The sequence below is a fragment of the Natrix helvetica genome (genome assembly GCF_964273705.1).
Source record: "Natrix helvetica genome assembly, chromosome: 6".
NCBI lineage: Eukaryota > Metazoa > Chordata > Lepidosauria > Squamata > Natricidae > Natrix > Natrix helvetica.
In genome coordinates, this window is record NC_138553.1 from 16,468,814 (window position 1) to 16,482,576 (window position 13,763).

Here is a 13,763-nt window from a genome sequence, read left to right on the forward strand (position 1 = left end):
TGCCTCAAAGTCAGAGCTCCAGTCTTTCAAACTTTTTCCCCAAGCTGATAAAGCAACAGGTTTTAACACTGAAAAACAAACCTCCCCTCCCCCCCCAAAAGACTGAGATTGATTGTTTAGCGCCAAATAAAGACAACGTGAGTATCTGAAGGGGGTGTTGCAGAGGAAAAACAGTCACTATCTATCATCCTGTAAGACAGAAAATAATAATCTTAAAATGACAGGAAGGCAATTTCAGCTGAATGCTTGGGGGAAAAAAGCGACCTAATCATAAGAAGTAAGTCTGACAGCGGAACCAGTTATTGAGGGAGACGGTTAACTGAACGTGTTGAAGCAGAAGCTGGTCAGCCATCTAGTACAAATGCTTTAATCTGGATTTCTGTAACCGAGCATGGGGTTGAACTCAACAGCCTCAAAGCCCCCCCCCCCCCCGGCTGTGTTGTGTCGCTTCTTAAGTTACTTGATTTTCTGCTCTTCCAAGGATGTCGGTGTATTGCAGCATTTCTGGCCTACAAGTTCACTTAGGCAATATAAACTGATTTACAGTCGAGGCTGTCTAGAGTTTGCGCTTCACGTTAAGGCAAATCAAACCCGTGGTGGTTTAGCGCAATGTGTAAAGTTTTTTTTTTTTTTTTTGTCAAGCATGTATAAGATAACAGATATAAGTATAAGTATGATTATGAATGCAGGAAACGGGTATGAATAAGTGGGGACAGTGGGACAGGGACGGTAGGCACATTGGTGCGCTTATGCACACGCCCCTTACAGACCTCTTAGGAATAGGGTGAGGGGAACAGTAGACAGTTTAAGGCAGGGGTGTCCAAACTTGGAAACTTTAAGACTTGTGGACTTCAATTCCCAGAATTCCCCAGCCAGCCATGCTGGCTGGGGAATTCTGGGAGTTGAAGTCCACAAGTCTTAAAGTTCCCAAGTTTGGACACCCCTGGTTTAAGGTTAAAGTTTGGGGAGTTTGGGGATGAAACCACAGAGTCGGTTAGAGCATTCCAGGCGTTGACCACTCTGTTCCTGAAGTCGTATTTTCTGCAATCGAGTTTGAAGCGGTTTACCTTGAGTTTGTATCTATTTTATGCTCATGTATTGTTGCAGTTGAAGCTGAAGTAGTCATTGACAGGTAGGACATTGTAGCAGATAATTTTGTGTACTACGCTCAGGTCAGACCAAAGGCGGCGTAGTTCAAACTTGTCCAAGCCCAAAATTTCAAGTCTGGTGATATAAGGTATTCTGTTGCGAGCAGAGGAACGGAGGACTCTTCTCGTGAAATACCCCTGGACTCGCTTGATTGTATTAATATTTGATATACAGTGTGGGTTCTAGACAGATGAGCTGTATTCGAGAATAGATCTAGCAAAGTTTTTATATGCCCAAGGTTGCAATACAATATTACCGGAGAAGAAACTTCGCAAGATTAGGTTAACTTCCTCAGAAGAGGGCCGATAATCACCAGGTGGTGATTAATCACCCAGTGCTACTCTCTTTGTTTTTTGATGTTCAAAAGGGGACATCCCCTCTTGAAAGCATGAAGGTACAAATTTGAAATAATGCAGTTTTAAATCTCAAGAAACCGAAACTTTAAAACGATCAAGCGGATAGCTAGAGACCAGCAGAGCATTTCCACGGTATTTGTGAATACTAATTTGTCTCCCTTCTCTATCATTTTAGATCTTCAAGAGGGGGTACCTCCACCTCCCCCACCTCCCCCTCCCCCTCCTCCACCTGAAATTCCTGTTCATATCCCACCTCCCCCTCCTCTTCCACAAGCGCCACCCCCTTCTGTATCTCAAACAAGGGAAGACAGAAGCAACACCATGCCATCTGGTAAGACTGGAGGATTAAAGCTGAGAAGCCACTCACTTAATGTTACTATTGAGATAGCAGCCAGGTATGATATGCAATATATTTATCCCAGTGAAGACGACATGCCCTGGAAAATAGAAGAACTGGCTCTGTGATTTAGTTCAATAGCTTTGAAGGAATTATCTGTAGTACAGTTACTACATTGCAAATGTTCAAAATGCTGCAGATACATGATTGATCTAGTTGACTATATTAACAGTCATTCTATAAGAGAAATCACTGATATTACTTTCCTATTATATCATGAATGGGGAAAAATGAGAGATCTGTGAAAGACTGAGATTTAAACCAACAGGTTTTTTTTATTTTCTGGCAAACCCCTAATTAGCCAGCGCATTATATCAGGTTTTGTTAGTGGCAGTGAAAGTTGGGTAGCATCACTTTTAGTGCTGGAAACAGCATTTAAAAAGTGGAAATTTCTGCAACGGATCGGCTGTCACTGCATTATTTTGTTTGCCAGCTGTGCCTAAACTCTAAGACATACGGTAGACTGATCTGACTCTTATCACTAAGCTCACTGCGTATGTCCACACACACGTTCTTTTTGTTCGCCCGCCAAGAAGGTAGGCAGGACCACTGCTAAAATGTAATCATTAGCTAGCAAGTTTTGTTTTCATTTTCTTTACAATAAAGTGTGGTTCTTAGAATATATCTCGGGGTTATTTTTCTTAATTATGAAATATACTTCAAGGAAAAACCACGGTTCATCCCTCATTAAATACAATTACCCCAGGAGGGGAACAGGGTTGAATTTCCACCCTGACATTGGGTTCCCTCTAGAGTAGCTTCTCTTTCTGCATAGCTAGCTGCAGCTGTAGCTAGCTAAGAAAACCACACGGTGTATAAGCATCTCCTTGTGTTTCTATCTGATACTTGATAGGCTGGAGACACCTAAGGCATAAGAATATGAATGTTCCATTCTGCTATCAGGACTAATAAGCATTAGTTTAGTCTTCCCAAAACTTTTACGACTTCCAAAAGCTGTTTATCAGATCCTACATCCCCAGGAACAATTGCTAGTAATTATGTTGGCTGTTAATTATGAAAGCTGAAGGTCCCCCAGAAACAGAAGACACAAAGATGGAGAACATAGCATTAAGATAATTATCCTGTCCCAGTAGTGAACATTATGGTGGGGCAGGGTGGTTCAGAAGTTAGAATGCTGGGCTGACAATCAGCAGGCTCGCGTTTGAGACCTGTTGCTGCTGCAGGGCAAGGTGAGTTCCCATCACACGTTCCAGCTCTTCCCAACACAGCAGTTTTGAAAATGGGTGACATAAGTAGATAAATAGGCACCACTTCAGTGGGCAACCACTTGTAGACATGACAGGAGGCCCCAACCAGGTGTTCCCCGGGCAACTGTAATGTCACCAGTACATCCTTTCACCATGAAAGTACTTTGGTGCTTCCAACATAAGAGCATTAGTATTAGTGAACGTTATATTTTGTGTGGAAAATCCTGTTTTTCCAGAGCATGCATTAGAAACCAACTAAAATACTCAATACTTTGAGTGATGCGATGGCTAAGACGCTGAACTTGTCGATTAGAAAGGTCAGCAGTTTGGTGGTTCGAATCCCTATTGCCGTGTAACGGAGTGAGCTCCCGTTACTTGTCCCAGCTTCTGCCAACCTAGCAGATCGAAAGCATGTAAAAATGCAGGTAGAAAAATAGGAACCACCTTTGGTGGGAAGGTAACAGCATTCCATGCGTCTTCGGCGTCTCGTCATGCCAGCCACATGACCACAGAGACAATTTCGGACAGTGCTAGCTCTTCAGCTTTGAAACAGAGATGAGCATTGCCCCCTAGAGTTGGGAACAACTAGCACATATGTGCAAGGGGAACTTTTACCTTTACTTTAAAATACTCATGAAAAAAAAATATTGATAAAATAGACAATGGCTAGATAAAAGATGAGTCTCACAGAATCAAACTATAAAGCTCTTAATACAAAACAGCAGATTCTTTGGGGGAGGGGCATCTTCTGTCTGTAGCCCTCAGCACCTAAGGGCATTGCAATGAATTTACTTTTCTACAGCTGCTGTTCAAGGAGCACCAAAGGAAGTTGTGAACCCGTCAAATGGCCGGGCCACTCTTTTGGAATCCATCCGCCAAGCTGGTGGCATTGGAAAAGCCAAGCTTCGTAGCGTCAAAGAGAGGAAACTAGAAAAGAAAAAACAGAAGGAGAAAGTGCAAGGTAAGTTACACCCTATCCTTCCACCCTAGGCCACTTCCTGTACTTAGATCTGACTGCATGGTTCATCAGGGTGAGTCAAACATTGAAGCATCTATCAGACATCTGAATGATAGTTAATATTATGCATTACATCGTATATTTTTGATTGTTATGTTAAGTAATTAAGCTCCCCGTTAGAAGAGCGAGTATGCAGAGAAGCGTAATGAGAGTGATATGGAATAACACGCACAAACCAGCATACAGAGACACTGAATAGTATAAAAATATAGTAGTTTACTATGTAGAAATATAGAAGTATTCAGAGTCCGCTTAACAGTCCAAGTCATACACGGTTCAGTAATTCAGTTATCAAATAGTCAGTCTAACACACAAAATATAGCTAAACAATAGCAAGACTCAGTAACTCACGAGCAGTATCAAATCAGCGTCTAACAAACAGAGAGCTAACAGCCATTCTGGCTCCCTCTTATAGCTGCTTGAGGTAATAAACCAATTACATCTCTGAATCATTTAAAGTAACAGTAAAGTAATCATAGCTTATATACATTGCCAAGCCAAGCCTAGGGTTACATCCCTAACAGTTACTGTATGGCAGAGAAATTTGTGGCCTTCAAGTGGTTATTGGACCCTAGTTCCCTTCAGTTCCTTCCTCAATCAGAGATGATGGGTGCCAGAGTGTGGACAATACCTTGAGGATCATGGTTCCACACCCCTTGATCACTACACAAAGCATGGGTCATTCTTAGAGGCAACAACAAATATTTTCGGTTAGTCTAGACCAGGGCTCAGCAACCTGTGGCTCTGGAGCCGCATGTGGCTCTTTCATCCCTCTGCTGCGGCTCCCTGTCGCCAGCTAGCATCACGATTTTGAGAGGAGCTTCCCGTTAGGGAAGGAAGCAGGGCACACCAGGAAGATACTCTATGGCAAGGGGTGGGCTTTCCAATCAGCCCCACAATTGATAGGGCTTTTGGTTAGGACAGGTAGAAGAAAAAGGATGCCGCGCTAGGAGGAGATTGGTGGGGAAAACCGGACTTCCGGTCGGCTTCAGAATTGAACCAGGGACTTCTGGTTAGGACCTTTGTAGCTCTTTGAGTGTTTAAGGTTACCGACCCCTGGTCTAGACCAAACTAATTTGGGCATCCATCTTCATATTACAAGTTCAAGGGGATTTTGGTTATTTTATTTTCGTAATTTATTTGCATAAGAAAATCCTATCTAAATAGTGATCATTGCTAGTTTCTGTCCCAAACTCACTTTTCTTAGGAAAAATAAGTTTAGCAAATGTGGTAATATTGAGAAGCACGAAAGCTGTATGAAAAGAGCTGCTTCTTAAAAATGCAATTTGGCGCTTTTTTTTTATAGCATCCTCTTCGGTTTCCTTGGTTCCATCGGAACATCTGTTTGTTTATTTTTATTTTTATCTACTTAACGCATTTTATTTATTTGATGAGATATTTATTTAGCAAATTTGTATAGCCACCCATTCCAGTAAGTGACAAACGACTCTGGGTAACAAACATTCTCAGAAAAACAAAAACAATTACAATCATAAATGTGGGATTAAAATGCATAGGAAATAACACAGTCAACAAAGTGAGACAGAGGATTGGTCCCTTCACATACTCAGAGCCTTAGGGTGGGGTTTTTAGGGCGTTGCTAAAAAGTCAGCAGGCTTCTGTAGAGTGAGAATGTTCCTAAGGCAGGCACCTTGGCAGAAAAGGCAAGTTAGGTATTTAGTTATCGGAATTCTGGCATGCTTGTCCTTCCAGACCAAATCAGACAGGAAGAAACTACTATGCCAAAGGTTCAAGTCTAGTTAGTACAATTGTGAAATTTATGCCCAACTAGCTGATAATCCGGCCCTGCCCGGGTATTTATTTATCCCAACCCTCCTTCCATGAATGTCACTGCAATTTCTAATGTTGGATTTTCCCCCTTACCGGGTGGGGTGGGAAGGGGGCTTATGGAGTACTGTGAAGCCATTACCATGGCAACTCCACAGCGCTGTACAGTAGAAGCCATTTAAGGCAGTACAGTAGAAGTCATTTTAAGGCACAACAGGCTGCATCTTAATAGAACACGCACTCCAGGGGTGTTTTACCCCCACAGTATTTGTTTCCAGAGAGTAAGTAATCTGTGCACCAAGTTTGGCTGAAATTGCTCAAGGTGCTCCAGTTAGGCTGGAACATACGCACACACACAGCCATTTTAATATATTGTATATAGATAGATTGGTACTCTTTATACCCTGGGTCTCTATTGTGATAGTTAGTATACCACTTGCAGCCAGGTTCCCTGCATCAGCTGAAAAGATGTAGGATGCCTTATCTGATTTCATAGAACATCCAATCTGATAATCCTTCTGTATGGTAGTCTCCAATTTTCTCTGCACATTCTACCAAACCATGACAGAACAGTCTCACAGCATGAGGGTAATTATGGCTGTCATTGTGGGTATTAAGCTTTTTAAAACTCGGATGTTATGATGAAACCAATAGCATAAGCACCACATCCAACCCAACATGTACATTCCCCGTTTCAATTAGTTTTTGCAACCTTGGGTAAAGTGATTAATAGCACTTAGACTTACTTACGGCTTCACAGTCCTTTACAGCCCTCTCTAAGCTGCTTACAGAGTCATCCTATTGCCCCCAACAATTTTGGGTCCTCATTTTACCCACCTCAGAAGGATGGAAGGCTGAGTCAACCTTGAGCCTGGTGAGATTTGAACTGCCAAATTGCAGGCAGCCGGCAGTCAGCAGAAGTAGCCTGCAGTACTGCATTCTAACCACTGCGCCACCATGGCTCATAGATACATTAAATCAAATGTAATGATTGTTGGTCTAGAGGAGATAACGGGGAACAACCACCAGGAAACTATTTTATGAGAATGCCCATGATATTTTCTCCCCGGCGTGGCTAAGTGCCTGAATAGATTGGGATCGCAATCCTATGTGAAGACTTCATCCAAAACAATGCCGGCTTTATGTGCAGATTCCTTATTTTCTCCCATTTGCTGTCTTCAGTCTTTGATTTCTCTTTTTGTGTTTCCTCCAGTGGGAGCTACTGGGCAAGGCGGAGATCTGATGTCAGATCTTTTTAACAAACTGGTCCTCCGGCGCAAAGGTAAAAAAGCTTGTTGTGGTTTCTCCGCAGTGGTGCAACAAACAAAACTCAAGGTTTCCTTTTAGCAGAAAACAAAGTTTTATTTTCACTGTAACTATGATTAAAAGCTAAGTTATGAATTTCATACGGCTGCTTCTAACATTAAAAACCATCAGCGTTTGAGACAGAGAGGCAAGAACAGGATCAGGACAGAACAGCCAAAACCATTCTGAGCTCCATTCAGAAAAAAGATTAGTAAATCCCACTCAGGCAACATACTTAACTTCTTACTGAATCAACCCATTTTCCTGTTATCGTAGAGACAGCAGCCAGACTGGGTATGCTCCGTCCATTAACCAATCGGACTAAGTCTACACTAATGATGTCATTGGGCCCTTGTGGCTCCTCCCCAGTTTCAGACTCAGTCCAACCTGGACTGGCTGTGAGAATTGATCTCTTCTCCAAATTATTTAATTATATCTTTAATTGGTGAGTTTTTCCACACAAAAAAATGTTGTTCCTTTAAATTGGTTCCTTAAATAATCCTTTATTCTACAAATTAGACGGAAATTTGAAACTGATCTCTGGCTGCCTCTCCTCAGCCGTCTGATTGCCTGCGGCCACGAGTTCGCTCAGGAAGCCTGGCTTGCAATCAGATCGGCCAGCTGATGAGCTACGGCTCCACAGCTGTTTCCTCGCAGCGCTCCTTGATTCTGGGCACTCGGAGGGACGCGCGACCGGGCACTTCGCGCGCAGCGGTTCCAGGCAAGCCCGGTGGCCATTCTGCAGATCGTCTGGCCACACTTAGTATCGGTGGCCATTTTGAGGCTCGGAAAAGCCTTGGAGAAAAAAAGTTGGCCATTTTGGACGCTTTTAAAAAGGCACGAACTCTACAGCAGCCGTTTGGATTGCCCAGCAATGCGGGATCACCCCAACTGAACGGATCAGGAGCGCCTGGCCAGCCAACGAACTGGCCAGCCCCGCCCTGGTATGGGTCACACGAGGGAATTCCTTGTGCGGAGGAGATACAGTGACTATGGACTTTCACTTTTTGCTCACAATTCTCACTTGAGTCTACAGTTTTTCCTTCATCTGAAACTGGGGAGGAGCCACAAGGGCCCGATGACATCATAAGTGTAGACTCAGTCCGATTGGTTAATGGACGGAGCATACCCACTCTGGCTGCTGTCTTTACTCTACCAGAAAATGAGTGTATCAGGTAAGAACCAATGCCCATTTTCTGGGTCAGCCATTTAAGGCATTAATTAACACTTGAACATTGGGCACTGTCTAATAAAATGAAATTCAATGGTGAAGAGAGTAAGATTCTACATTTAGGCAACAAAAACGAAATGCACAGGTACAGTGTAGGTGGTACCTTGCTCAATAGTAGTAACTGAGAGAGGGATCTTGGAGTCCTAGTGGAGAACCATTTAAATATGAGCCAGCAGCTGCCAAAAAAGTCAACATAGTTCTAGACTACATAAACAAAAGGATAGAATCAAGATCACGTGAAGTGTTAATACCAATTTATAATGCCTTGGTAAGGCCAGACTACTGCATTCAGTTTTGGTCACCACGATGTAGAAAAGATGTGGAGACTCTAGAAAGAGTGCAGAGAAGAGCAATAAAGATGATTAGGGGACTGGAGGCAAAAACATGAAGAACGGTTGCAGGAACTGGGTATGTCCAGTTTAATGAAAAGAAAGACTAGGGGAGACATGATAGCAGTCTTCCAATATCTCAGGGGTTGCCACAAAGAAGAGAGAGTCAAACTATTCTCCAAGGCACCTGAGGGTAGAACAAGAAGCAATGGGTGGAAACTAATCAAGGAGAGAAGCAACTTAGAACTTAGGAGAAATTTCCTGACAGTTAGAACAATTAATCAGTGGAACTACTTGCCTCCAGAAGTTGTGAATGCCCCAACACTGGAAGTCTTTAAGAAGATGTTGGATAGCCATTTGCCTGAAACGGTATAGGGTTTCCTGCCTAGGCAGGGGGTTGGACTAGAAGGCCTCCAAGGTCCCTTCCAACTCTACTATTGTATTGTATTGTATTGTAAATAAGTGGGCTGAATTAACAAACTGTTATCCAAAAGCTAACATTAAAAATGTTAATCATATTGTATGGCTGCATCTCTAGCTATTTACCCAATCAAGTTCTCCTGGTTATGGGAACAATGCTATCAGGAAGAAATAGCAGAGAAAGATCAATTCTGCACAGTGCGAGCTGAAAGGTTTGATTTGCGTAGAGCACAGGTGTCAAACTCACTGCGTCACATTGCTGGCACGTGATATTTCGTGACGTTTTTCCCATTCGCGGAGCTGGGTTGTTGTGTGGCCTGTGTGTGACACATCCAGCCCGCAGGCCACAAGTTTGACACCTGTGACATAGAGCATCAAGCCCATCGCCTTCATTTTTGCTAAGATCAAGCCATCTGGCAAACCAGATATGCTCCAGGTTTTAGCCCAACTAAAAGTATGAAACATCTAAATAGAGAACCTGCAGCTATCCAGATTTGGTGAACTGTATTTCACAGGATTTGCAACAGGCTTGTGCTTTTTCTACCCTGTTTCCCCCAAAACAAGACCTCCCTGGATAATAAGCCCAATTGGGCTTTTGAGCGCATGTGCTAAAATAAGCCCTCCCCCAAAAAATAAGCCCTCCCTGAAAATATTGCAACACAGCAACAGCTATGAGGTGACTACGCTCGCTGCCTCCTGCGCCTCAAAAATAGTAAGACCTCCCCGAAAATAAGGCCAAGTGCTTATTTCAGGGGTCAAAAGCCTAATTTTCTAATTATTTTATTCTCTTTACCCTGTCTTGTTTTCAGGGAAATACGGTAGAAACATCTACTACTTTGAACCCAAAGCCAGAAAGATATTTCCGAATAGACACAGTCTTGCATCTGCTAATGCCTTCCTTCTTTGCCCCATAATCCCAGGAAAATAGACATTTGTTAAGCAGGCAGTGACAGACTGCAAGGTATTTTGTAGTGGGTACAAGTACATTGTTGGCACTTTTTAAATTCCAACCAATTTTCCATCTACCTATCATACTAAAGCGGGTGTGTGTGTGCAGCTTCTTTAAAGAAGCATTGATAGATGTGTACTCAAACTGACTGGAAGACTTTTTGAGTTTTGGATTCAAAGCACTGCACTTAAGCTTCCATGTGTGTTCTAGGTAGGAGTCTCCTCCTTAGCAGCTTTTACATCTTAACATATTTAACAGATCAACAGAGTTGGAAGGGGTCTTATAAGTCATCTAGTCCAACCCCCCTGCTCAAGCAGGAGACTCAACACCATTTCTGACAAATGGCAGTCCAATCTCTTCTTGAAAGTCTCAAGTGATGAAGCTCCCACAACTTCCCAGGGCCACTTTTGTTCCATTGGTTGATTGTTCTCTCTGTCAGAAAGTTCCACCTTATTTCTAGGTTGAATCTCTCCTTGGTCAGTTCCCATCTTTAGTTTTCTTTGCAATTTGCCTCTTGGTGTAAAATTCTGAGTCAATTAAGAAATGTGTTTCTGTTTGTCTTGGTTCTCCTTGCCGGGGCAGCACTTCCCCGTGTCAACTCTCCGTGTTGACATTCCACGCATACCATCAGCGGAGCTGGATCTCAGATTACAGTAGCTGGTTTGAGATGGGTGTATCTATTGGGTAACGTGATTTATGATACAGACTGAGGGGAGGAAAGGAACAGGGGCAAAGTTCAGAAGCAAATAAACAAACCAAAAAAATGGCTGCAAATAAATCTTGCCTAATGAATAATGCCTAATGAAGCTGCTAATAAATCACTGGTTTTTGTATTAAAACATTGGCTCAATTATTATGAATCAGTTACAGCATCGTTAGGAAACTTTACACCCTGTCTTTGTCACTTAGATGGATCTCCTGGTGCCACGTCCCATTTTGTCTTCTCTCCCGTAGGCATTTCGGGCAAAGGACCAGCCGCTGGTGGAGACAGCAACGCGCCCAATGTGCCAGCAGGTGCCTTTGGCCGCATCTCAGACACCATTCCACCCCTGCCACCTCCACAACAGCCAGCTGGGGAAGAGGACGAAGACGACTGGGCTTCCTAGATGGCACTTCAGAAGGCAACATATGGAGGCTTAACAGAGGGCCATCTTGCTGTTTGACACGTCCATCTTTTTAAAGAATACTCACTACAGTGGATGTTGCCACTTTGCCATCCAATCCTGAACAGCAACATGAATATAACTACGCACACAGAAAAATCTGCCGCCGTGCAATTTGTCTTCAAGGACGAGAGCTAGTTTCCATCTTAGAAAAAGCCTCCGTGAGCGAACATGGCATGTAAAAACATTGGGCCATTTGGCATCTGTAGCAAGACTCGGCTTGCTGGGAGGCTTCCGAGGCTACCCAACTACTGCTGAGAACAGTTTCTGTTTTCTTTCAATGCTCATATCCTTTTTAGCTCTCTAAAGGGCATTTGCCTGTTCAGTGCAATTATTATATATATAAATATGCATTTTACTCTACTATTTGCTTTGAATGTCCTAAACGAAAACCTGAAAGAAGCCTGTTTTTGCATCCAAGTGCAATAAGAACACATTTCAGGGGACAAAACTGGAATGGAGGGTGCTGCATTGTTAGCTTGCATATAGGAAAATGCATTAACCTGTTTCAAAGAAAGGCATGCTTTGCTTGGCCTTCCTTGTCCTGTCGTCTTCCTTTCAATTTCTTGTTGCAGAAGGTAGTATTTGTTTGCAGCATCAGGATGGAAACTCAGGGTGTGCAAACAGCACAAGTAGTCCTCGACTTAACAACCACAACTGAGCCCAAAAATTGATGCTGCTGAGTGTAACATTTGCTAAGTGGGTTTTGCTCCATTTTACCACCTTTCTTGCCAGTTATGTGAATCCCTGCAGTTGTTAAGTTAGCAACACGGTTGTAAAGTGAATCTGGTTTCCCCGTTGACTTTGCTTGTCAGGTCGCAAATGGGAGATCACATGACCCTGGAACACTGCAACTGTCATAAATATGAGTCAGTTGCCAAGTGTTAATTTTGATCATGTGATCTTGGGGATGCTGCAACGGTGTGAAAGTGTGAAAAACAGTCCTAAGTCGCTTTTTTTCAGTGCCGTTGTAACTTCAAATGGTCACCAAGTGACCTGTTGTAAGTCGAGGACTATCTGGACTAAGGAGTTCAGTTGTTCTGCGTATCTTTGCATGTCGGTGGAAATGTTTCTCAGGATATCCACCTAAGCGAATCTTCTGGGCCATGTTCATTGAACCATGATATATACCATATTTTCCGGACTATAAGACGCACTTTCCCCCTCCCCGCCCAAATGGAAATGTCTGTGCATCTTATAGAGCCGTGATGGCAAACCTATGACACGCGTGCCACAGGTGGCGCAGAGCCATTTCTGAGGTCACGTGAGGTGTTGCCCTGTCAACTCCAGCACACATGTGGGTGCTGGCCAGCTGATTTTTCGGCCTTGATTTTTGGCTGTTTTTCACCCTTTGGAGACTTCCCTGACACCTCCACAGGGCGAATAACTGTCCAATGCGCAAACTGGTTTGCATATTGGGCCGTTTTTAGACCTCCCAAGGATTCAGGCGGCTTCCCTGATGCCTGGCTAGGGCAAAAAACTGCCCAATGCAAATGGGCTGCGGCGATCCCCGCCGCCTAGAACACCTGATAGGCGGTATTCCGGGAGGCAAATCCAATCACCAATCAGCTACTCGGCAGCGAAGGCTCCAGCATTCCCCGGCGACAACAGCAGCTCAACTCAGTTGTGGGTGCACTGGAGTGGAGCCCTGATGAGCCACGTGCTGGGGTTGCGATAACGTGCTGAAGCTGACCAGGCTGTTTGCTGCAAGGACACTAGCCAGGTGAACACCGGATGGATGCTGGGAGGCAGAGGCAGAATTTTTCTTTCTTGTTTTCCCCCTTTAAAGCTAATGTGCATCTGATAGTCCAGAAAATCTTACATTACTGAAAAATATGGTAATGCCTCTCTGGTTTGCAAATGCTGCTAGGATACTGTGTCTCTTCTATCAAGTAAGCTATATAAAAATGATACAAAAAGCAAATACTTAAAAAAGGAAAGGCCTGGATAATGCAGCTGTGCAGCAATTCAGAGGTTAAAAAAAGACGCTTTGAAGCTCTCCCGCAGCACCTGCCTGCAGGCTTTTCCTACCTAAAACCATGCAAGCTGCCTTTGGTTTAATGCATTGCTTCTCAACCTCAGGAAGTTCAACTCACAGAATTCCCCACTTCACACATCTTAAAACATACTGGGGAAATGAGAAACTGCTTTTACAGGGTTGTAGATGTGTATCTACCCTATGGTTTTTCAATTCCCCTTTGCCTTTGCCTCTGAAATGTAGCCCAGTCCTTTTAGATGAAGTTCTTTTTAAATCAGCATTTGTCTACAAAGCACATTTTAAAAAGTGTTTTTTAGCAGCTCCTTTCCATTAACCCTCCCAAAGCTAACTTTGACCAATAGCAGTAAACCTATGTAAACAGCTTTTGCTTAATGTAAAAGTAAAGTTTCCCCTTGCACATATGTGCTAGTCGTTCCTGACTCTAGGGGGCAGTGCTCATCTCCGTTTCAAA

At 43.4% G+C, this 13,763-nt stretch overlaps 1 protein-coding gene across 2 annotated transcripts in view; it reads left to right on the plus strand.

The window, feature by feature from the left end:
* WASHC1 (WASH complex subunit 1) overlaps window positions 1-11,845 on the plus strand; it is a 61,130-nt gene extending 49,285 nt beyond the window's left edge. For both annotated transcript variants that reach the window (XM_081957158.1, XM_081957157.1), the window contains 4 exons: window positions 1,681-1,836; window positions 3,913-4,071; window positions 7,130-7,198; window positions 11,105-11,845. In XM_081957158.1, coding sequence (XP_081813284.1) covers window positions 1,681-1,836; window positions 3,913-4,071; window positions 7,130-7,198; window positions 11,105-11,256 — 536 coding nt within the window. In that variant the 3' untranslated portion in view covers window positions 11,257-11,845. The remainder of the gene's footprint in view (window positions 1-1,680; window positions 1,837-3,912; window positions 4,072-7,129; window positions 7,199-11,104) is intronic.
* Window positions 11,846-13,763: the final 1,918 nt, after the last annotated feature.